The following is a 24,305-nucleotide window of genomic DNA, read 5'->3' as shown; positions in this document are numbered from 1 at the left end:
CCACCCAGGTGCCCCCACTGTCTTCGTTTTATAGATGTGGAAAATGCCACTCAAGTGAGGAGACCTGCCCGAAGTTCTGCAGACAGAAAGGAGGTGCCACAAGGAGATGCCTCCTCGGGCCACGCCCTCCTCCCTGCATTTCTTTAGGTAGACGAAGTAATACACAGATACAATAAAATACCCATTTAATTAAATGTTTATTCAATGAAAGTATGTATAAAAACTTACAAATCTGAGAACTCAACTATACATGAAACAGGATGACGGGATATTCAGTTTTAAACATATACGTACAACACAGCTATGAACTGTTCTTCCCTTTTCCGTTCGGTCCTTATTTCTGGCTCCTGTTCTGTCCTGTCAGACCCATTCTGTTATTGGCCCAAGGAAAGATTAATGGACACATTTTACTGCTTTCAGGCCAATGGAGGAAATTTCAGGTGTTTAAAGGACAGGAAAAAATAATGTGGAGATGAAACAACAAAATCAAGTTTTTTTTTTTCCCCCCAAACAGCAATTAGGTTTTTTTGTCCTGATTTTTCTTTGCCATTTTTGATGCTTCAATGAATGTTGCCAGTACAGTATTAGCATTAACGTTTAAAGTCATTAAAGTTACTACATGCTTTGCCCACAGCCTTGCCTCTGAGATGCACTTTCCTGCATACGTACACTGATTTAAAGCAGCTGGTCGGTGGAAAACAAATTTACCACCGGCAGCTGCTGGAATGGCATGTCGTTTTCTATTCAGAAAGACAATCTACAGAATAACAGTACTCGCAAGTCTGATTTTTAAAACAACCAACAGATTTATCAGAAACTAAAACAGAGAATTTTGCTCTCGTTCAACTTTGAAAGAAGCCAGCAACTGGATAAGGCATGTGCGTTAATACACCTGTTTATCACAAATATCCACACATTTTCTCTTACAAACACACAAACTCACAGCTTTGTCATGTTTTATCCAAAAATTAAGATTGCCATCACATTATTACTTTTTCTCTTTTGTGTTTTGTTCAAGTAGATTTCTTAACGAATGATTTTTCTTGACTGGACATAATCTCAAAGGACGCATTCTGAAATAAGACACCTGGAGGATAAATACTAAGAACATTTGCTTGGGTTTAAAGTTTCCCCACACCTTCTAGATTTTTGCATAGTACAGAGCCCAGCGGAATCTCTAAGAAGCATGCTGTATTTTCTGCCATTTTCCGAGAAGGAAGACTTATTACCCAGGGAAAGTCATAATTTTAGCTTACCAAATTGCATTCTAGTTGTTCTGTTTTGTTGTATACCCTTCATTAGTTGCAAGTCTGCTTTTAAATAATCTAAAACGTCTCAAAACCTATTTTGAGTTTATAAGTACTACTGCCCATTATCTCTCCAATATCCCCTGACTCGAAGTAAATATGTTCCAGATTTATAATGCACAAAGCCTCTGCGGAGGAAGGGCTGGGGACAGGGAGGCGGTGGGGAGGGCGGAGGGACCGGGGACCTGTTGGTATCATGCCACGGAGAACTACAGTTCTGAACTGGGGGGTGGGGTGGGGCGGGAGAGGAGACCGTCTCTGTAAAAATGACAGTTTTTTTTTAAAAAGGTAAGTCACATTCAGTCTAACAACACTGTTTCCTGCTCCTTTTTGATGGAGGCTAACACTGGGTGGTCGGGTTCCGTGACTTCGGAGTCCGCGCTGCCCAGGAGAATGGACCGGCCCTCGTCCAGGGCGAAAACGTCCGAGTTCTGGTTCTGGCACGAGTGTTTCACCACCTCATTGGGAGTCGAGAAGGTTTTGTCGCACAAGTTGCACTTGTAGGGTTTGTTGGTCTGCACCAGCATGTTGTCCATCTGACTGCCCTCCTCAAAGGTGCACAGCTCCAGAGTCTGCTTGTCCACCATGGTGTAGGTGTCCATGCTCTGGTTGAGGCACACGTGCCGCGCCGCCTGGTTGGCCCTGCAGAAGCTCTTGTCGCAGGTGCTGCACTTGAAGGGCTTGCCGGTGTGTATGTACATGTGCTCCCTCCAGTGGCTCTTCTGGATGAACTTGCGGCCGCATATGGTGCACTCGTACTTGCGCCGCTTCACCTCGCGCTCCTGGTCCGCCTGCTCCAGGTTGTCGATGTCCGCGATGTCCGAGGGCGGCGGCGTCTCCGAGTGCGGCTGCCCGTCGATGATGGGCGAGTCGGAGATGTGCTGCAGCTCGCTGTCGCTGATCATCCCGGCCTCGGGCACCTCCATGGCGTCCTTCCCCAGGTCCGGGGCGTTGCTGCAGAGGGACAGGGGCCCCCGGCTGTCCCCGGGCTGGCCGGACGTGAACGGGACGCCCGTGTGGATCTGGAGGTGCTCCCGCAGGCTGCTGCGCAGCGTGAAGCGCCGGCCGCACAGGTGGCAGGCGTAGTACTTGGGGAAGCTCCCGTTCCTCTTCATGATGCTCGGCTTCACGTGGGCGATGGTGAGGGCCGCCGGCTGTTCGTCCGAGGACGAGGCCTCCAGGTTGGTCTCCTCCCCGGGAGGCGGGGGAGGCACGGGCGTGGAAACGAGTTCCGGGGACAGCGAGGTCTGCAGCGGGTCCGAGGGAGTCAGGTGCGTCCGAGTCACCGGGGCCAGGTTGGAAGGCAGCTGGGACAGCTGGGAGGCCTCCGGCGCCTGCTCCTGGCTCACCCGGGACGGCTGCGGCCGCGCTTCCCGCCCCAGCTTCTCGGGGGCAGGGGCAATCTTGGTGGCTTGTCGCAACTGGTGGTCTGCGATCTGAATGCCGTACAGGGAAGAAGCGAGCGGGAAAACTTGGTCGGGGTGAGAAAAGGCGCCCTGGCTGGCCAGGCTGGCTTCCTGGATCAGCGGGTAGGCGTGCAGAAACTTGATCCCCTGTTCCAATCGAACGGGATCGATGAGCTGAGGTGCCATCTTGCCGGTGTACATCAGGTGTAAGAGATAGCTGAAGATGTCCGGCTGGATGTCGGTTGGTTTCAAACGGACACACTCACTGCAAGAGACCGGGGGACAATCTGTAAGCAAACGTCAGCCCAGGTTTCCAGGGAGAACATGATCTCTGGAGAAAAAAGGGGGCAACTTTTAAAGGCAAATGAAACCAGAGCATTTCCCCTTTCTTACGGTTAGTGTTTCATGAAAAGGAATACTCAGGGGAGATAACTGGAACCCATGTAATTACATGGTGTTAAGAACAGACAGAGACAATAAATGTATTTGCAAGGATGAGAAGGAAAAAGTTCATGTTAAGCAAATATGGTATCTTAACTCCTAGATTCTTGAAGCAGTTTTTTTTTTCTCCTCAGAGTCTACATGAACTTCTATCACATTGTATTTTTAGACAGAACTCTGAGGGTTCTATATAAAAAAACTTTTGTGTTTTGTGCGGAGGATCTATTGCTTCTCCGTCTGAAAGTGGCCTGTGACCCGGACATGGTTAAGAGCCGCTGACCTGGCAGAGCTTTGGCTAAAAGTCTATGATTTTCTATTGATCCAATGCCATCCAGAGCTCAGCACGAGATCTTTTAAGGCAAATCAAACAATCTACCTGGTGAGAAAGTTTCTTCATTTGTAAAATGACACGGGGATGCTGGGCTAGTATGAACAAGCACTAGGAGCCACACGACAAAAGTGAGAGAAAAATAAAACCTAATTCTTTTGGTGCTCTGAACTCTCTGACCTGGCCCCCCCCCCCCCGGAAGGTACGGGGGAACATTCTAGCTCTAATAGGGTCAGATCACCTTCCCAGTACTGCTAGACTGCAGTAAAAAGCGGTTCCAGGACAACTCCCTTACTTACCAAATGTAAATACTACCACCACCACCAGAACTACTGCCGGCCTTTACAGGCATTATCTCATTAAACTCCATTCATTCTCATTTTCCAGCTAAGGGATTGAGGCTCAAAGAGATTCATGCCTTGCTCAATATCAGAGTTCTAAGAGGGATTTGAATCTCGGTCTCAATCCAAACCCATGACACCAAAATTGTTTAGAGCATGAAAACAATCCTGTGTAGTAATTCAGGCAGATGTGACTGTTCCTATCTGACAGATCTGGAAACTGAGAGCCCCCAAAGTTAAGTGATTTATCTGAGGCCCCTAAAGCAGCTAGTGTTTGCCTCATTCCAGAAACATCATTCTGATCAAGCAAGCTTTAATCAAAAAGTCACAAAGAACTCCTCCTAAACCATCACTAATGACAGAAAACTAATGCATTAAAAGCAATTGTATCTATAAAGTATAAGGTATGTGCTGTATGTCCACTGAGTGAATATGTTCTATAGACAATGCATTTTCAATTTCAAGGACAGCTTCCTTGAATGCCTTTAGAATGTATAATCATTTTTAAAAATGGATGAGTTATTTAATCAGGTTCTTACAATGTATAATCATTTTTGATTACACCACTTCTTACTCTTGTAACTCTTTTTGTCTCCTTTAGCCGTTTATCTTATGGATATATGTTTTTCAACATGCTAAAAAGTCACAGTATACCTGCTCTTCCAAATTTAACATTTTATTCTATTTTTTAAAAGAGTGACTTTAATAGCAATTTGTGACAGAACAGATTTGAGGAATTCTTGTCTTGCTATCAATGCGTGTATATTTCAAGATGACTGCATACAAGTAATCATGTGAAAAGTGTCTGCCTACAAAGTATGGAAGTCAAAGAATAAAGATCCTCCATAGAAACTAGCAGCACTCTGATGGCAGAAAGAAGAGAGTTTCTGTGACTCTTTTTTTTAAAAAGATAGATCACTCATTTTCCTTTGGAGTCTTTTTATAGGTGGTCTTCCCTTTGAGCACAGGGTGAGTGCCGACAATACTGTGTGTACACTAGAATAGGTTTCAGGGGCTCTAGGGAAGTTCAATACTCAAAACAAAGCTTTAGGGATCATGTGTGGGGAAGAATACTTTAATCAGGTAAACAGTCACCCCCAAAACATTGAACTGGGAAACCACAGGCCTTCGGAGATGCGAAGTACTCCCAGGAGTTCACAGGGCACCTTTGTTCTGCTGGGAGGGTATGTTCCTCCAGGCAAAAGAGACAGCAAGCTCCCCTCTGCCTCCCAGAAAGAGAAGAGTCCCAAGGAGGGCTATGTTTTTTAGTATCTGTGAGTGGTAAGTACCAAGTGGGGCCCCTTTCCGTCAAAGTTTTGTTGTCAGTTTTATGATTTTCCCTCATTTGTTACTATATAGGTTGTCCTCTGTCTACTGTCAGTGATGGGTGGTGACTGAGCAGAGCTCAGGTTTTAAAGAACTGTGTGCAGTCTCTGAAGGCAAAGAATAAACCAGGCTGGGAGACCCTGCCAGGTTGGAGGGAGAAGGATTCCGAAGGGACCCACTGGGCTGGAGAGAAACCACCAGGGAGAGGGAGGCCTCTGGGATTCAATGCCAGTGCCTAAGGCCCCGGGAGGTTCCCAGAAACCAATTATCTTGATTTCTCCATTTTAATTTTTTTTTCTTAAAGCAGAAGAACACATGCACACACATACACATAGGAACACTTTAAAAAAAAAGTTATTTAAAAAAGTTCCTTAGGTCACTTTCCAGCAATTTCCATCCTTGACTGCATCCCCTCCCGGGCAGCTAGACCTCTCCGCTTGCTATGGGCCAGACTTTGGTCATTTCCAAGTCCTTCTGGAAGGACACAGCTCCCCACAAGATAATTACACCTACATGGTTTATTCTGTAGGTGTCTGCTTGAGACACTTTTACAGGAAAAATAAGGTTTTAGCACAGCCACAAGCCCTTTGTGCAAACTTTCACAGGAATTTGTATTTTTAATCTTTCCTTCACTGGAATCTCAAAGGAAAAAAGGGGCTTAAAGAACCTTGGAAATAATTAATTTTACATAATGTTCTCTCTCGCTCAGGAGGTTGTGCTTGGCCAGACCTGCCTCTCTGCATTTTGGGGAACTCTGTGTTTCCAGTCCTGCAAGATTCACAACCCAATCACTTCCAGGGCTGCACTCGAGACAGAGACATCTAGTGGTACTACAGACAACAGAACACTCTTAAACCAAGTGTGGAAAACCTGTATTCTCAGTCCACCTTCTGGGTAATCAGGTGGCAGCTCACAGCACCTGACAAAGGCCCTGGTTTGAAAGGCTGCCTCTGGCCTTTGCCCCGTTTGCTTCGTCTCAAAGAGAAAAGAACAGGGGTGCCTGGGTGGCTCAGTGGGTTAAAGCGTCTGCCTTCAGCTCAGGTCATGATCTCAGGGTCCTGGGATCGAGCCCCACGTCGGGCTCTCTGCTCAGCAGGGAGCCTGCTTCCTCCTCTCTCTCCCCACTTGTGATCTTTGTCTGTCAAATAAATAAATAAAATCTTTAAAAACAAAAAAAAAAGAGAAAAGAACATTGGGGACTCCGATCTACACGGATACCATATTTCCTTTTTACAAAGGCATTTAAACTGCTCTCCACTTAAGTTTCTTGCATCTATTTAAAACTCATTAAACTGGGGTGCCTGGGTGGCTCAGTGGGTTAAGCCTCTGCCTTCGGCTCAGGTCATGATCTCAGGGTCCTGGGATCGAGCCCCGCATTAGGCTCTCTGCTCGGCAGGGAGCCTGCTTCCTCCTCTCTCTCTGCCTGCCTCTCTGCCTACTTGTGATCTCTGTCTGTCAAATAAATAAAAAATCTTGAAACTCATTAAACTGTATTCTTTTACTCCTCAAAATGAAAATCTTTCCCCCTCAAGACAAGTTAACTGATTGTGTCGAAACTTCTAAGCAAGTCTCTGACGATGAGGTAAAAGGGAACGTCCAGAGGGAAGCACCCTCTGCTCGCCGTTATCCCTCTTCTTCACCCATTCTGCTCCTCCAGACACTTAACAAGTGGCCGTTATGTACAAATACCCAAACTATACACTGGGCATCCACAAAGCTTGGTCAAGCCCGGTGTCTGCCCTCAGGAAACTTACAAATGAAGGGTGGGGGGAGAGAAGTCCACCGAGAACGATACGAGGAAAATGTGCTGATCTTGTAAAGGGGCAGAAAGTGCTGGGAAATGTGAGAGAGGAAGAGAGGGCTTTGGATCACTGCGGGGAGGGGTTGCAGAAGAGGGGCGGGGGAGCCGAGCCCAGAAGACTGGGCACGATGACCAAGCAGGGTGGCCAAGCAGGCTGCAGCCTTTGGGCCTTGAAAGAGAAGCAGGAATCCGTGTGCTGTTTTGATGTGCAACGGGCATCCTCTAGGTTTCTGATCCAAGCAGGACACTCTGGACTAGGTTTGTGATCGAAGGCGTCCTACAATCACAGCCCTCACTGTTTAGGAATATTCATCTGACAGGAATGATTAGGAAACGGGAGGAAGTAAGACGGGGAAGGAATGGAGTGAGTAAGTAAGTAAGTAAGTAAGTAAGGGACCGTGAGGGAAATGTGACTGGGGGCGGAACCAAGAAAATGGGGTTTTAGAGCGATTTTAAGTGCGGGTTACTTGGAGATAAATAGGGAAGGACCTGGGAAGGCCTAACTCAGCTTCAGACACGCTGATACTCCATTCGACCCCTCGAGCAGCCAGCCTCACAGCCTTGGGAAGCAGGGTTCTGGACGCAGAGAACGGTCAAGGCCAGAGCAGAGCTGTAAACTCGCGGCTTCTAGTGGACGCCAAATCCAGACGAAACAAGCTCCCCGGAGAGCGCACAGGGAAAGAAGCACGGAGAGCTCCAGACTGAAACTCAGCACGACTCTCAGAAGGCTCCTGCCCAGAGGGTAGGAAAACAGGGAACTGTTCTGCATGATCAAAGTGCAGATGATGGCCCTTAAAAAGAGGATGCAGTGCGGCCAAGGACACCAGAGGCCGAGAAGAGCCTCGGTTTTGAGGAAGAGGTGATCTTAGAGAAATGATTTCGGTAGGGATGGAGCACAGACCACAGTGCCCCCAGAAAGGAGGGGTCTGGGGGGGGGGGGAGCGCCAGCAAGCTGTGGCTCGCCCTCTAAACACCTTCACGGTGAGATAACGGAGAAGGTGCCCCGCAGCATAGTCAAGATACCCGGGATGTTGATCCTGCAGCGGCTCGGACGCGGGGACAGTGCACAGCGCAAAGGACAGAACAGAGAGTAAGAGGTCGGATCTGTAGCCTGAGAATTGGAGGAAGACCACTTTTCCTCAGTGGGTCCTTTTCTCCGAGACGGGAGAGATGGGAAGGAAAGAGCAAACAAAGATGCTGAGATCAAGATGTTTTAAGAGAGAAAAGAAGGGAACTGGGGAATTCATGCCCTCAAGCTTCTCATTAGACTGGCAGATAAGGATAAAAATAGAAAAAGGAGTGGGGGCAGCCTGGGGGCCCGGGGCTGGAGGAGTGGGAGCCAGGGAATCAGGCTGCCACTGCCCATCCTGAGGGTCGGGGTCAGCTAGCCAGGGTACTGGGCGTGGAGGGGCTGCCGGGGGCTCGAAGGTCCATGGAAGTGTGAGTAACCAAGATGGGCAAGGGGGCAAGTGAGGTCACGAGGGAAAACTGGGCGCCCAGGGGCCTCGGATTCCAGGGAGAGGAGGTGACCCCATGGTCTGGATGGGTTAAGAGCAGGTGCAGAGGGGAAGAGGGCCACGAAGTTCAGCGTCTACAGTCATTAGATTATTATCAACCACGTTAGTTACCTGGTCTGATGGACAAACAACATCTTAAAGTAATTGGAGAATGAAGCAAGAACTGATTTGTGTGCCTTGAAGTACACATCGCCGATGGCAACCGTGCAGTCACACAGGAAACCAAACTCTCGCTGAGCGTTTAACTGTTGCAGGAGAATAAGTCCATGGTTGGCCAAATCCATTTTTTTAAAAATCTGCAAAGCAAACAATTTTTTTTTTTAAGAAAGGTGATTCACAAGTAAGTATGTGTCCGTTATAGTCACCAATAGTAATGACCACAGCTAAAAAGTCATGCTAACAACGTGACACCGGTTCGCTCATTTCACCTCCATGGCCGCTCTGGGAGTCAGCTGCTCTGTCTCCACTCCCATTTCACAGATGATGGCATTTACAGCGAGCTGGGGGATTACGTGGTCTGCCCAAGTTTACGCAGACGTGAGTGGGGGAACGGAGCCGGGAAATGAACTCGGCTGTCTGTGCTCCAGACAGCAAATGTCCCCAGATCAGTTAGTCTTTTAGTTTATGACTCCAAATGCAAATTCTAAATGATCTGTCTACTAGAACTTGTCAAATCTTCCATAGAGATCAGTAAATTAAGGTGCCGGGCGGGGGGCGGGGCAGCGGGGGGACACAGCAGAGTAGGGTGAAGATCTCACCAAACTGGGGCCATTTTCCAGCTCCTGCCCTAGGGACAGGACTGCCCCTGGTGGGGATAAAATAATACGCCCGTTATTGCCCTGGACACCTGTGCTCATGGAGGAAGGAAGTGGGATGGCGTCCTCTTCCCTTTTTTGTGGATGAGGAACTGGGCTTTGAGAGGTGTAAATAAGTTTGCCCAGGCCATCGAGCTAGAAGGCAGGGGAGCCAAAATTTAAATCCCACTGTTCTGACACCAAATTCTAAGGTTTTCATCGTCCCACTTCACCCTAGCAAAGCACTGGGTCTGCATCAGCTGCAGAGGAGCGGAACTGCCTCTAAAAGAGGTAGCTCGGCACATCAGTAGGCCGCTCCTTTCCCGCCAAGAGCATTTCTAACAGCCCACTATGCACAGATCAGCGTTATACTTAACAGCAGACTCAGTGTTACCAAGAGCGAATGCCTTCTAAGATTGTGAACGAGGCAAGGATGCCCACTCTCATTACCGAACATAGTACTGGGAGTTTGAGTCCGTGCAATAAAGCAAGAAAGGAAATAAAAGGCATACAGAGAGGAAAGAGAGAACCAAAGCTGTCCCTCTTTCCAGATGACATGGTTGTTACCTAGAAAATCCCAAGGAATCTACAAAAAAACCCCTCCTGGAACTAACAAGCGAGTCTGGCAACACCACAGGGAGGCTACAAGATAAACATGTAAAAGTCAATTGTAATTCTGTATACTAAGTTTGAACCTGTGGACACTGAAATTAGAAATATAACACCATTACAATCACTTAAAATGTTGAAATACATAGGTTGTCGATCTAACCAAACATGTACAGGACTTGTATGTCAAAGAGTCTGAAATGCTGAAGAAAGAAATCAAAGAATATTTAAAGAAATGGAAAGATACACTGTATTTATGGTTAGGAAAATCCGATATAGCACAAACAAATTTTTCCCAAGTCAGCATATAGGTTTGGCAAAATTCTTATCAAAATTCTCACAAGGTTTTTTTTTTTTTTGGTAGACATAGATAAGAATATTCTGAAATGTATCATGGAAAGCCAAAGGAACCAGCAGAGCTAAATATTTTTTTAAAAGATTTTATTTATTTGACAGAGAGAGAGAGATCACAAGGAGGCAGAGGCAGGCAGAGAGAGAGAGGGAAGCAGGCTCCCCTCTGAGCGGAGAGCCCGATGCGGGGCTCGATCCGAGGACCCTGAGATCATGACCTGAGCTGAAGGCAGAGGCTTCACCCACTGAGCCACCCAGGCACCCCGCTAAAACAATTTCTAAAAAGAATATTAAAGTGGGACGAATCAGTCTGATTTCAAGATGCATTCAAGACAGCAAGGTCCTGTCGAAGGGATAAACATACACACCAGGAAACAGACTAAGAACCCAGCAGTAGAGCCACATAAATATGCACAACTGATGGTAGACGAAGGCCCCAAAGCATTTCAATTCCTCCAGTTCAGTGGAGGAAGAACAATCTTTTCAACAAATGGTGCTAGATCAGCTGGACTCCCATTAGGGGAAAAAAGAAAGAAAGAAAGAAAGACAGACAGACACGTCATCAAAGTTTCATACCTTACATAAAAAATAACTCAAAATGAATCACAGACCCAGAAAGAAACACCAAACTATAACTTTTGCGAAAAAATGGGAGAAAAGCTTAGGGATCTAGGGTTAGATGCAGAACTTCTATACTGAATATGAAAAGTATAACCCGTAAAAGGAGAAACTGATTATGCCAGATTTCATCAAAATTAAAAATTTTTGTTCGTGAAAGAGCCTATGAAGAGGATGAAAAGACAAGTTAAAGACCAGGAGAAAATACCGGAAAACCTCTGCAAATCTTTGACAGAAGACAGGTATATAGAATACATAAAGAATTTTCAAACTTCAACAGAGAAAAAAAATATAACTAGACAACAGGCAACGAACTAGAAGATACATTTCACCAAAGAGGCTATGAAGATGGTGAATAAAGACTTAAAAAGAGCTTCAGCCTCGTTGGTGACTGGGGAAAAGCAAATTAAGACCATGGCGAGGTTTCGTTATATATTTATCAAGGCGGACAAAGTAGAAAATAACGGCAACACCAGATGCTGGCAAAGATGTCAGCGAGCTGGACTGCTCGAACTCGGCTGGGGAGAAGGTGAAGTGTGCAGCCACTCTGGAAAAGCAGTTTCTTTTTTTTTTTTTTTTTTTTTTTTTAAAGATTTTATTTATTTATTTGACAGACAGATCACAAGTAGGCAGAGAGGCAGGCAGAGAGAGAGAGGAGGAAGCAGGTTCCCCGCCGAGCAGACAGCCCGATGCGGGGCTCGATCCCAGGACCCCGAGATCATGACCTGAGCCGAAGGCAGCGGCTTTAACCCACTGAGCCACCCAGGCGCCCCTGGAAAAGCAGTTTCTTAAAAACTCAGTATGCAAGTACCGTCCCACCCAGCAATAGGGCTCGTGGACACATCTGAGAGAATGGAAACCTACGTTCACACTGAAACCTATGCGTGGACATCTACAGCAGCTTTACTCCTAATAGTCAAAAACTAGAAACAGCCCAGATGTCCTTCGGTGGGTGAACAGTGAAGCATGTGGTATGCCCACGCCCCAGGAAACCACACAGCCAGTTAAGGACACATGAACTACCGCTACATGTACAGAGCAAGGCGGGTGCTTCTGCGGAGTGAAAAAAGCCAATCCCCAAAGGTCACACGCTCTATGATTCTACGGCTGTAACATTCTCGAAAATCAGAGGAGCAGAGAACAGATTAGTGACAGGGCGAGGGGAGCAGGAGGGAAATGGGTTCGGCTACAGAAGGGCAACACGAGGGATCCTTGGGACAGGAATGTTCTGCAGCTCAACTGTATCAGCGTCAGCACCCTGGTTGTGATGTGGACTACAGTTTAGCGAGAAGTTTCCATCAGAGGAAACTCGGCAAAGGGCTTATGCGATCTCTCTTACTTCTTGCAATTACATGTGTGTCTGTAGTTATCTCAAAATAAAAAGGAAAAGGAAAAAAAGACAATCCCACCACACATTAACTAATTAGCCAGATTTAAAAAGAAAGGGGTAATAACGATGACACTTAACTGCAGAACTGGGAAAGCTACTGTGAAGGATGCATTATCAGTAAGCTTTAGAAACAAAACAGAACAAAACAAACCAGACCCGTGGCAATTCTTACTCAGCTGGTACTGAACTCCCCACTCTCCTTCCTGTGCTAGGCATGATCTGGCAGATTCAGAATTAACAAGTGTGACCTAAAAGAAAAAGAAGGAAATGGAATAATACTTTGAGAGACCAATCAGGTCACAGAGCAAGAATCAAGGATGTCCAGTGTCACGTTTTCTATCAAGAGCTGTCTCCAAGTAGGAAAGGCAGGCGGGTCACCCAAGCTAGCAGCAGTCTGGGTACAGAGACCCGGACTGCAGGCTCATTTATATGTCCACATCCCTGGAATGGATCAGGACCCTCGTTCCCCCAGGATTTTCGGTGCAGGTCGGAGAAGTGAGAGCACTAAGAGGAGGAAGGGGAGACAGAAACAAGGTGCGAGGTTCAGGATGAAAACACGAGTCGGTGCCAGTGTGCAGGGTAACGGGGATTACACAGAAACAGCAATCTAACCTGACTGCCGCCAGGATAGACCATTAGAAGACTGTTGGCTGGAAAGTGCCAGAATACTTCCTTTTTCCATCTTACCAACCAGCCTTTTTCTACAAAGAAGTGTAACACCCCCTGAGAGCACCCTGCCGTGAGCTGATTTTCCTGCGCTCTGTCTCTGAGCCCGTTCCCCTTATGCCTAGGCAGCTCTGGCTATCCCTTCATTGACAGCAGCCTTGAGTATGAGAACACATGACTGTTTATTCCCTGATGATAATGACAAGAGTGGCTCTTACTGATGGAGTGTTTACCACTGACCATTCGTTTCCATATGGTCTTTATTTAATTGCACATGAACTTATCAGTGGTATTGCTACGCAGATTCCATAAAGGAGGAAACCGGCTGAGAGGTCACCGGTCTGCCCCTGAGGATAGACTCAGTAGGCGTTAGAAGTGAGATTTAAGCAGGGTTGTCTGGTTTGTTGGTACGTGCTATGCATGAGTGTGTTTAAAATCAATCGGAAACATTATTTTTATTGCTGCTTTTGAGCATACATACTCGTGATAAGACATTCGACTATCACAGACGCACAGTTGGGAGCTGTCCAGCCACCCCCGGCCCCCCAGTTTCTCCACACTCTGCCAGCACGGGGGTGGGGGGGTGGGGGATGGTAGTACCCCTTCTTAAAGAATCGTTGCCAAATCCATTCTAATTTTCTTACCTTCTGTGGATTTAGTGATGAGAGGAAGTATATTTTTACGTTTATTGATCATTTACATTTCCTCTTGTATCTCTTCATGAGCTCTGCTCGGTTTTCTATCAGGTTGTCTTTTTCTTATCGATCTGTAAAACCCTTGGTATATAATAAAAACGAGCCCTTTAAACATGTAAGTCTAACATTTCTCGTACTTTCTTTTGATTTTGTTTTACAGAGATTTGTGACATACAGTTTTACGTTGTAATATCATCAAACTTATCAATATTTTATAGGATTTTGAAGTTTTTGTTCTTACAGTGAAAATCTCGATATAGCAAGAGGTAGAGCTCCTTCTCATTCTACAAACAGCCCAAGGTGAGTATTTTTTTTCAGTCCATAAGAACGGAGCCATGAAAATAAAAACGTGAAATGTTTCTTTTTAAAAGGGGGTCTAATCAGTTATTTTAGAATCTCGAGGGGCGCCTGGGTGGCTCAGTGGGTTAAAGCCTCTATCTTCGGCTCGGTCATGATCTCAGCGTCCTGGGATGGAGCCCTGCATCGGGCTCTCTGCTCAGCAGGGAGCCTGTTCCCCCCTCTCTCTGCCTGCCTCTCTGCCTGCTTGTGGTCTCTCTATCTCTGTCAAATAAATAAATAAAATCTTTAAAAATTTTTAAAAAAATTAGAATCTCAATTTAGAGATTTCCTATTTGATCCAGAATAGGAAACATACTGAATAGGTCTTTCACACAGAGAGGGAAGAACACATGTATAGGAGTCTCAAGGATGTGAAAAAAGCCAAACGAGAGGAGGAATCATGGAAAGAATGAGTCTTCTGTTCAAAATGTACACAGGGAAGACAAAACTTTGCATAGATAAATTTTTAAAATCTCACTTTGGACACCCAGAAAAGCTTTCTCAGGGAGAAAAATCAGAACCAACCCAGACCCCCTCCTTGAGTCTTGCACATGTGAATGAGTCTGAGAAAATGGGGTGGAGGGGTCCCCAGCCTGGATTCCACGAGAAGGGCAGCTCGGGCAGTGCCCCCTACCCCCGCCCAGTTGACGGCACCCCCTTGTCCTAAACCTCCTTTTGTCATCACGGCCCCTTCAGAGCTGTTTCCACTCGGCCTGTGCTGCACAGGCTGAGGCCACAGCCATCTTCATGGGGGGCTCTGCTTGAGGCCACCCCCCTTTGTGGAAATGGAAGTCCACTCCTTGCTTCCCACCTCCCGTCCACGGCTCACGCGTGCACCGCTCCTGCCCTGTGCACCGAGATAGCTCAGCCAAGGTCATTGAGGACCTCTGCTCCCCAGCCCCCCAGACTGAGCCTACTCCACCTCTCTGCGGCATTTATACCCTTCCTCCTGCTCCATAAATACTGTCTCGGGCTCCGAGGCCACTGTGCTCTGGTTTTCTCTCACCTCTGGCTGTTCTATTTTAATCTCCACCAAGGATTCCTCTTTTGCTGATGCTCCTTTGCCTTGACCACAGCCTAATTCTCCTTCTGTGGACTCTCTGTGGGGATCCAGTCCACTCCCACTGCGCCACCCCAAACGACCCCTCAATTCAGAATAGGAAAAACAATTCAAATCCCCTTCCCCTCACCCCCATTTCCTCCAAAGGACACTAAAAGCCAGGGACGCAAACCCCTTCTTTCCACACCCCCTGCCGAGTGCATGGCACCACCATCCATCTCTTGACCAAGCCAGGAATCTCAATTCCCCCTTTCTTGGCCCCACTTCCCTCATTCTACAGTCGGTCGCTCACAGCCCGCCAACTTCAGCTTCTTATGCCACCGCGGAGCTCTGCCTCCCTACACATCTCTCCAGCTTCCGGCTCTAGCTCTTGAATCCTTCCACACGGAACAGCCAGAAGGCTCTTCCCAAAGGGCCAATCTGATGTCACTGTCTGGCTTAAAGTCCTCCTGGGATTCCCTACTTCCTTTAGTGTGAAACTCAAAAGTTTTCAGCACAGCTTACCTGGTCCTCCATGGCCCAACCCCTGCCTAACTCTGCACAACTGGTCTCGTGCTGATGGAAACTAATGGTTTCCAGACTTTCGGATTTTACAGGCCTACTAAAACCCAGCCAACCAACCTTGAAACTAGGGGTCCAAAAGGGTATCATTCTCTCTCTATTTTTCAAGAAAAGACATAAAATATTCACACGCCCAGTAGGGATGGGGGACTTCTAAGTGTAAATGGGCAGAAAGGACATAAGGTCAGAATACCTTCTAGAGGAAGGACTGTTGGCACCATATTCAGTATATGGAAGAAAAAGGTTCTAATGCAAAAAAAAGTACAACATAAAATTTTACTTTATGACATTAAGTTGTGCCTAATTGTTTCCTTAATATAAGATTATCATTCGATGATCTTCACGAAGTCATCACGTAACCAACTTGTTCTGAAATCCGAGCATCACTAAAAGCCCAATTTCATCTGAGTCTATGGATGGTAATGGGGACAAAATGATGTTATTTCACTCACTTTGGAAATGCCGGATGAGCTGAGCTAAGCTGAAGAAGGGCATCTTTCTTTATAACCAGAAGGTCCTGAAGCTCAGGCCATTCTTAGGCTCCCAGCCACCTGCAACACTCACTGCTCAGAGCTCCTTCTCTCCAGGCTGAGCCCAGCACCAGATCTCTACTCCCACTGTCAGGACTGGGGGCTTGTTTGAACCGGGCCTTGCAAACTCTACGCTGGACCTTCAAACATGCCACTTCCCGAGGGACCCACCACTTACTGCCTCCCCTTTCCCCCCGGTCCCCAACTCTACTTGTCCCCTGCAGAATTTCCCTGACCCTCAAGATTAGGAGGCCCTCCTTGGCTCTGGAGCATCGGTGAACATTCTAGTTTACACTGTGTCTGCCTGATGCATCCCAAAAACACATCACTGGGTCTGATGTATCACTTATTACTTTATTTCACATACTAGCATATTGTCTGCTGTTCCGTATTTGTTAAAAAAAAAAAAATTAAGAAACTCTAGGTTCAGAGAGAAGAATGTTGAGTTCTTGGCCCCTGACTAGCTGGGTGATGTGGGATAAGAGTTGAATTTCTATTTATCTTAGATTAACTTAAAAAATTCACATCAGTTTAAAGGGAGCTATTTTTGATTTTTAAATGTCACTTTGTGTTTCTTCATGCTAACTATTAAGTTCTGAACAGTGCTTTATATTTTATGGTAACTCTTTACACTCATCATTTAATCCTCAATAACACCACGGAGTATCATTTTGTCACTCTTCAGTATGAATTCTAATATGAATAACCACAGCTTTAATAATAAATGACCACTTATTACGTGCCAAGGACCAACCACCCTCTTTCCAGCAGAAAACTGGACTTAGGAAGTTAAGTGACTTGCCCACATGTAGTCCAGCTCTGAAGCTGCAGATCTGGGGAGCAGTCATACATCTGTCCAGAGCTTTCGGAGCTGCCAGGTATGGTGTTCACAACGGCATGGAGAGTACAGAGTTCGAGGGTAGAATCAAAGAAGTACACAAATTTACAAAATCAAAATTTATCATGACACGGGTTTAATTTTGGGGCTGGGGATCAGGGAAGGGTTTTGTGGGGAAATGCCAGTTAAGCAGGTATCTGGAGAGCAAGAAGAGTCAACGGGGCAAGGATGGACTGTTCCAGGCCAAGGGGAAGCATCTGCAAAGGCCCTAAGACAGGAGGGAGTTAAGATGCAGCTGAGGAACCGGGAGAAGGTCCATGTGACTGAAGGTCAAAGAGCCGGAAAAGGAGGAGGTGAGGCGAAGCTGGGAGACTCAGGTCTTCTTAAGGGTTTGGGTCCGTATCTGAAAAGCAATGGGAGCCACGGAGGGGATTTCGCAGGGTGAGCGATGGGATGGCTGCCCTGCAGAGCTAAACCAAATTTGACTGAGGAGTGAAGAGGCAGGTGAGGGCAGACCTGCCGGAAGTGGGGAGAGGGGAGACATTTCTGTGGTCTAGAAGAGGTGACAGAAGTAGGTGGTGGCGATCTGGATGGGATTTGAAAGGTAGTTGGAAGATTAAAAACTCAACAGAACTGGTGGTGAATTGGATGGAGGAGGGCGGGGGAAATTGATGTGTTCAAGAGCACTCCTACTAGATTTCTCGCTTGTGTAACTAGAAAGATCATGGGGACTCCCGCTAGAAGAGAGAACACGGGCAAAGAGCCAGCTTTGTGGGGAAGACTGTGAGGTTATGTTGGGAGGTGGTGGGATGGTGGATACTTCTGAGACAACCAAGTAGAGGTGTGCAGTACGCACGGTGACTGTATTGGTCTGGAGTCCTGAGTCCCCGCTGGGATTTATGTCTGAGAGTCTTTGGAGAAGCTGGGTGTATCTGACTCCAACCTTGAACCACTACATGATAGTTCGGAGAGGTTACAGCTGCAAACAGGAGTCAACTGGATTCTGGTCTAATGGGTGTAAATTTCACACGCTTTCCTCTTCACTACTTGGCTCCAGAGGTCAGTCCCCGGAGGTCCTAGTACTCCCAGTCACGGAGGGCTGCCATGAAATCGTGACAAGAAACTGAAGACCTACATAAAGCCCTGGATCATTTAAAACTATACACAGAACTTAAAAAAAAAACAAACCAAAAAAAACTAAATTCAAAAAAATCACTTGTCTTTCTTAAATCAGAATAGTGAGCAGAAAGGCACGGAGGGGAAAATAGAGATGGGGGAGGGGAGGCAATTCTTCTCCTTTTTTAAAGATTTTATTGTTAAGTAATCTCTATACCCAACATGGGGCTGGAACTCACAACCCGGAGATCAAGAGTCACATGCTCTATGGAATGAGCCAGTCAGGTGCCCCGAGGGGAAGCAATGCTTAAAAGTGGGTTTTCACTGAATGCCTTCTTTATATATGTATATGTGTACAAAGTTATTTTTTTTCTTTTTAATTTAAGCAAATTCAGAGACTGCGAGATACATGTTGAAGCACGTCAAAAGCACTTTTCAGAGCTAAATATAAATGACCACTTGTATAATTTAATGCTTCACCACTGTTTTCCACACTGATAACGCGGTACTGCCTAGGGGTCAAGGGCTTTTGCCTCCAGCGGGCAGCCCAGGTGGCACTGATCCTTCCGTGCAAGTTACTTATCCTTTGGAGGTGCAGCTGAATGGGACAATATCATCATAGTATATTTTGACAACCCAATTTCCTCCTACATTGTCAGTATAAGAAGAGGAGACCAAAACAGCTTTCGGGAATTGATGACTCACTTTTTAAAGATAATAGCTCTCCTAAGGTACTAAATACCACTTAGACTACCCATTTTGAGGGCACTAAAAGGGTCCTCTAAAGTCCTTAATTTTATTTAAGTGAAGCATAAATGAATACTGTAATGCACAGGACACATCAGTAACAGAAAAAGCACTACCCACAAGTAAGATTGATTCTTTCAAGTAGCTCAGACCACTTACCAGGATGAAAAAACTGCTTTTTCAATTAGTATTATTAATAATTAATATTTAGGGCCTATAAAGTAAACCTGAATGAGGCTGGCCATTTGAATTGTAAGGTTTTTAAACTGTATCTCAGAGCTAGGAAATGTGTCTTAATCAGTTGTGGTGACAATTTGATGCATTGTTCATAACATTAGTCAATCCTCTTCCATTGTAATTAGAAAAAGGTGGGACTTAAACTAATCAATAGCACGTATTTTGACTTTGAAAACCATTGGATTTGTAAGAGATTGTCTTTTCAATTACAGGTTCTGACGTTAACTTTGGAATTAGTTTTTAATTTCTAAGTGAAGGTCAGAGGGAGGCAGTTCCGGGACAGTTTGTGTCAAGGAGAACCAAGTCAGAGGTTTACGGCTAATGGAGTTGATATCAAAGTGAAAATTCTAAAGGCATTATGCTATAATCAACTTTAAGGAGACCTACATATGATCACATAGCAAAATTTAAAAACCTAATCTGATTTGCTATTTTTCCAAATCTCTTTAACAGAATACAATGGGATTCTGCATTTACTCTACTTCTCCCTTTACTCTGTTGTGATAACTGTTTTGGTTGAGTACTCAAGAAAATCCAACCTCACCCACAGATGTAGTTGGAAAAAGAAATACATTAATAGCTTTTCCAGGAAATTGTGGATATTTTTCTTTGATACTACACCAAAACCTGATAAGTTGTAGTTTCTTGAAGGTTAGCAGTTTGATCTAAAAATACATAATGAATGAAAATTTTCCTACTCTCTTACAGTAAAATTCATTGCTCTAGCTTGCACTTTGCACGGATCTTTTACCCATGCATGGTTTTTGTGAACATCCCCCATGGGTCACTGGAAAATGTCAGCTCGGTGAGTTATGCAGTGGATCTTTCCAACATCGACACATTTTGTCAACAGCTAAAAAGTCCAATAACATCTTACCCTTATTATAAAATTGTTTTGACCTCATGGAACCCTGAGGGGGTTCTGGAGATTCAGAAGAGTGTGCAGACCACACTCAGACAACCCCAACCCGCGCTTAGAAGCACTATGAGGCTCAGAGAATCTAAGAAGACCGGCGTGATGTGGAACACAACCATACATTGAAACCTTTCTCAGATGACTCTGAAAGTTCTTCCTTGCTTGATGCAGAACTTAGGCGGGTACACAATTTAAAGGAACTGAACCTCTTGCAAAGTAAAAAGGGCAGTTTAACAAGTACTTAGATACCTAAAAATGCTTTACAAATTCCTATCTTTGCACACTGAGCTTTCTTGAAGTGAGAAAGTCTTAGGATGCATACCTCATTCACGTGAGCTGGGAATTATGGGTTTGAGCATAAATACGGCCTCTAACTTGGCCTTAAAACGTAGGAAAAAAATGGTCCTGAACTGTCCTGGACTGCCAACTTCTGGTAAGTATTCTGTGGCTACTTGACTCTATCTCTTAATGGCATATTAGCGTTGTAAAACACTCTTATTTACTATTGACTCACAGTAGTATTTTAATTATTTAAGTTTAATTTGGTAACAAAATTGTAACTCATATACTTGGGCATAAATAAAGCCTAGAAAATGTTCTCTCTGATGCTTAGAATGTTTACAATTTTTTTTTTCTTCAGGAAAATAAAAATTCTCAATTCCCTTTTGGGATTTTAGAGTCCTGCTTTGCAACCGCAAGGAGGTAGGAAAAGTGATAAATTCCCATTTCTGCCATGTGCATTCTGAAATTCATGGCAGTCTCCAGGAGACCAGCAAGCTCTTCTTTCACCATGACAGGCTGGAACCACACCACTTGCTCAACGTTTCAACGTTAACTTCAAGGAAAAGTCAGTGGGACTAGGGATCAAGCACCAAGACAGTTAAGAAGACAGGGCAGAAGAGTGTCCCAGGTCCAAAGCCATTCCCACGCCAATGCCACTTATGAGCCTTGAAGGCTTCCTTCATTTTCTACCTCGATGTCAGGGCTTCTCAAGCTGGGAATGCGTATCTGCGTACACAGGACATGCAGTGTTCACAAGGAGCATCTATCTTAGAGAATTAAGGTGAATACAATTTTATATTTTATATAATTTTTGTATTACAAAAGAGGAGATCTTTAGGGACAGTGCAAAGTTCCTATTAATCATTATGATAAAGAAGAAAATGTCATCGTGGCAGCTTTTATTCTGTGGCCTAAAAGGTGCCCCCTGTTTACTGTGCTGCTGGAGTATTTCAGTGGAAGTTTGCAGAGCACCATTTACTTACACCCTCTTTGAGAGAAGCTTTAAAACTGGCAAGTGGTTGGACTATACACTACAACAAAGCTTCAAGGGTGATTTATTTGCCACCCTTCCAAGGATTCCTTCACTACTATTTGTGGCACTTACTACCCCTGGTATAAATTGTGCTTTGGGATCTCACCATGGTATTAATAAGAGGTCAATTCTTTGGCTAGAAAATAAACTTCTATAAACCACCAATTTATTAAGTGAGAAATGCCCAGCTTAAAGGAATATGGAACTTTTTCTTAATAATTACATTTTAATAGTTTGAAAACACCCTGGATATACACCAAGGTTGTTTAGAATGCAAAATGAAATCTACTTTTTTAACAGATAATGTCGGTTTGTAATAAATCACAGAAATGAGCATTTATGATGCTTAGTTCTAGTTTTCTTTTAAAGTTTCAGGCCTCTCCAACTAAAATGCTAGTGCAGGGTTCCCTCCGGGTCTACGTGGAGGTCTGTCCTAAAAAGGACAGGGCAGCCCATTTAAGGGAACCCTGAGCACCCCTAAATTCTGTATGAGCCCGTAATTCTGACCTTTTTTATGCTTTATTTTACTGAAACAATAACCTATTAAAATGAATAGAATTGAGACTTATACACTAAGTGGGCCCATTGTATTTGATGGAGAGCAAATAACACTGCAGCCGAGGGGGGGGAGGGGGTTAATTCCCTAAGGCATCATTAGTTGAGCAGTTGCAAGTTCTTGCAGTAAATGGCCTAGCATTAACAATCTGCATTTTCACCCTGCCCACTTTTTTGCCTGCTCAGCTACCCTTGCTTTCTTTTCGCCCCCCTTTCACTACCAGAAAAGGCCCTTGCTTCCTAAGCACCTCTGTATCTTTGCAGCCTGTTTAAAAATCATTGGTTTGGGGCTTCTGTTACGCCTGAAAAACGTCTCGGGCCCAGGAAACAGCCTCCGAGCCCCCAGCCTCCCCTTCTCGGAGCCCTCCGGGGTGGGAGGGCCGCGCGGGCTCGGGGCGCAGCACCGACGCCGGCCCACGCCCCAAGGCAAAGCAGCCAGAAACCACAGCGCAGCGCCGAGCTAACCTCGGCCTTAGCCGAGGCGCACATCGGCAACGGAGCGGAAGCCGGAGGCTGCCGGCCCAGCGTGCCCACACCCGCTGCCCGGGCCGCAGCGGTCCACCCGGGCGGCGCCCAGAGAGGCCTACATCTCCCCGGACCGCAGGCGAGCGGCCCAACGACCGCCCCGTCCTGCCTCGCCCCGCCCCGCCCCGTCCCGTCCCGGGGGGCGGGGGCCCGGCCGAGGGCGGGGCCGGCAGGGCCGGCCAGACCGGCGGGGGCCCGACGGGCCCGGGCGCCGCGCACCCCGGCCCCGCCCCCATCCCTGAGGGGCTGGGAGGAGGGGAGGGGAGGGGAGGGGAAGGGAGGGGCGACGCACTCCGGCCGCGCCGCACGCTCTCCGCTTCCCTCAGTCCCGCGTGCGCGCGCGCGCTCGCCCCAAGTCCCGCGGAGTTTAACACAATGCCGACGCCTACGCCGTGCGCAACGCCCCGGCTGGCGCAACAGCTCCGGCGCCGGGGGCGGGGGGGTGGTCAGACAGGGCGAGGGGAAGAGCGCGCGCGAGAGCCGAAGACAGCGCGAGACCCGAGGAGGCCGGAAGCGCGCGTGCGCGCCCCCGCCCGCGAGCGGGGAGGCGGAGCCGCAGCAGTAGCGGCAGCAGCTGTAGGAGCCGCTGCAGCTGGGAGAAGCGCCAGAGAGGCCGGGCCTGCTCCGGTCGGACCGGATCCCTCCCCTCCCCCTTCCTCTCCGCTCCCCTCCCCCAAACCCACTTCCGCAGCTCGCGGCCTTGCCGCCGAAGAAGGAGCAGCGGCAGCAGCAGGAGGCGGCGGCGAGGCGTCGGAAGGATTACGCACCTGACGGGCCCGCCTCTCAGGGCTCCAGCGCGGGACGCTCACCGGCCGCCGCCGCTCGGGACGCACTTCGCGGTGGCGGCGAGAAGGGAGGGACCGGCAACGGGGAACGGAACGCGAATCGCCCCCCTCCCCTTCCTCCCTCCTTCCCTCCGATCCGCCGCCCGCCCTCTCGGCTTCCGTCCCCTCCCCCTCCCGCAAAGCCCCGGATGGAGCCGCCGCCGACTCGCCGCCGCCTGGCTCCGGGGGATGGTTTTGTCAGGCGGCCAGAGCCCCGGCGCCAGGCGCAGCCGCCACCGCCCCCGCGGGGCGCCCCTGCCCTCGCTTCCCAGAACTGGGTCCCCGTGTGGTCCGGGCCCTGCGCCTGCCTTCACCCGGAGCCCCGGGACGGGGGTCATTCGTCTTCTTTGTTGCCACCGTTGGTGCCGGAACCGTTTGCGAGCTCCGGTGGCCCCCGCCCCCCCTCCGCCTTCCCGGAGCCCGGGTCGGGGGCGGCACGTGGGCACCGGCCCCGGGAGGTGGAGGCGTTGCGCGCTTACCTGTCGCCGGTGCTGCTGCGGCGGGGGGTGTGGAGGAGGCACTGCTGGGCAGCCTTGGCCGTGCTCTCCCCGCCGCCGCCGCCTCTGCCTCTCGCTGCTGCTGCTGCTGCCGCCGCGGTCGGTGTCTCCGGCGCGGCGGCGGCGGCGGCGGCGGGGCTTTTCCTGTCCGGTTACGTTAAGGTCACATGACCGAGAGAGCGGAGCGACTAGTGCAAAGAGGCTGAGAGCGGCTCCCGCCGGGGGGGAGAGGCGGCGAGAGAGCAGTGGCGGCAAGAGCCCCCTCCGCCCCCCCAGCCGCCTCCCCTCCCCCCGCCCGCCTCCGCCTCCTGCTGCTCTGCCGCCGCCGCCGCCGCCGCCTGCAGCACTAACTACACTGCCGCTCCCACCCAGGCTCCGCTCTGCTCCAGCCAAACTTCTGCAAACCATGTGCAGCCGAGGCGAGGAAACTTCTCTCCACCTATTGGGGCTGGAGGCTTGAGTCACAAGCCCCATGTTTACATAAAGTGTTTAGGTAGGACAATCCTGGAGATGCTCCGGGAAGGGATGCAGAACCGCTCGGATCCGTCTGCAAGCTTCTGCTTGACATCTCTTGGCCATTATTTTTGTCCCTTTATTTCCCGTGTGTCTTAAGTTTTCATCTTAAGATGTGAAATGAGTGGACTTGAGAGCCAGG

General features: G+C 47.8%; 1 protein-coding gene across 2 annotated transcripts; it reads right to left on the bottom strand.

Moving 5' to 3' along the window:
- Positions 1-185: 185 nt before the first annotated feature.
- On the bottom strand, positions 186-23,760 carry ZBTB2 (zinc finger and BTB domain containing 2). 2 transcript variants are annotated; one of them, XM_080806034.1, is made up of 3 exons: positions 23,633-23,760; positions 8,579-8,763; positions 186-2,978 (listed from the first exon to the last, which is right to left on the bottom strand). In XM_080806034.1, the coding sequence occupies exons 2-3, from the start codon at positions 8,749-8,751 to the stop codon at positions 1,607-1,609; spliced, it is 1,545 nt and encodes a 514-aa protein (XP_080662160.1). In that variant the 5' UTR covers positions 8,752-8,763; positions 23,633-23,760; the 3' UTR covers positions 186-1,606. The 2 variants fall into 2 exon arrangements, with proteins under 2 accessions (XP_080662160.1, XP_080662161.1); XM_080806035.1 differs by lacking the exon at positions 23,633-23,760 and adding an exon at positions 23,097-23,214.
- Between the last annotated feature and the right edge of the window lie 545 nt (positions 23,761-24,305).

The sequence above is a fragment of the Martes martes genome (assembly GCF_963455335.1).
Source record: "Martes martes genome assembly, chromosome: 6".
Lineage (NCBI taxonomy): Eukaryota > Metazoa > Chordata > Mammalia > Carnivora > Mustelidae > Martes > Martes martes.
The sequence above is the reverse complement of the archived record's forward strand: the minus strand, read 5'-3'. Positions and strand labels throughout refer to the sequence as shown.

Coding starts and splice junctions, on each gene's coding strand:
- ZBTB2 (XM_080806034.1), bottom strand. CDS start 8,751: ATGGATTTGGCCAACCATGGACTTATTCTCCTGCAACAGTTAAACGCT. Junction 2,979..8,578: donor TTGTTTGTCCATCAGACCAG/GTAACTAACGTG, acceptor GGTCTCTTGCAG/TGAGTGTGTCCGTTTGAAAC.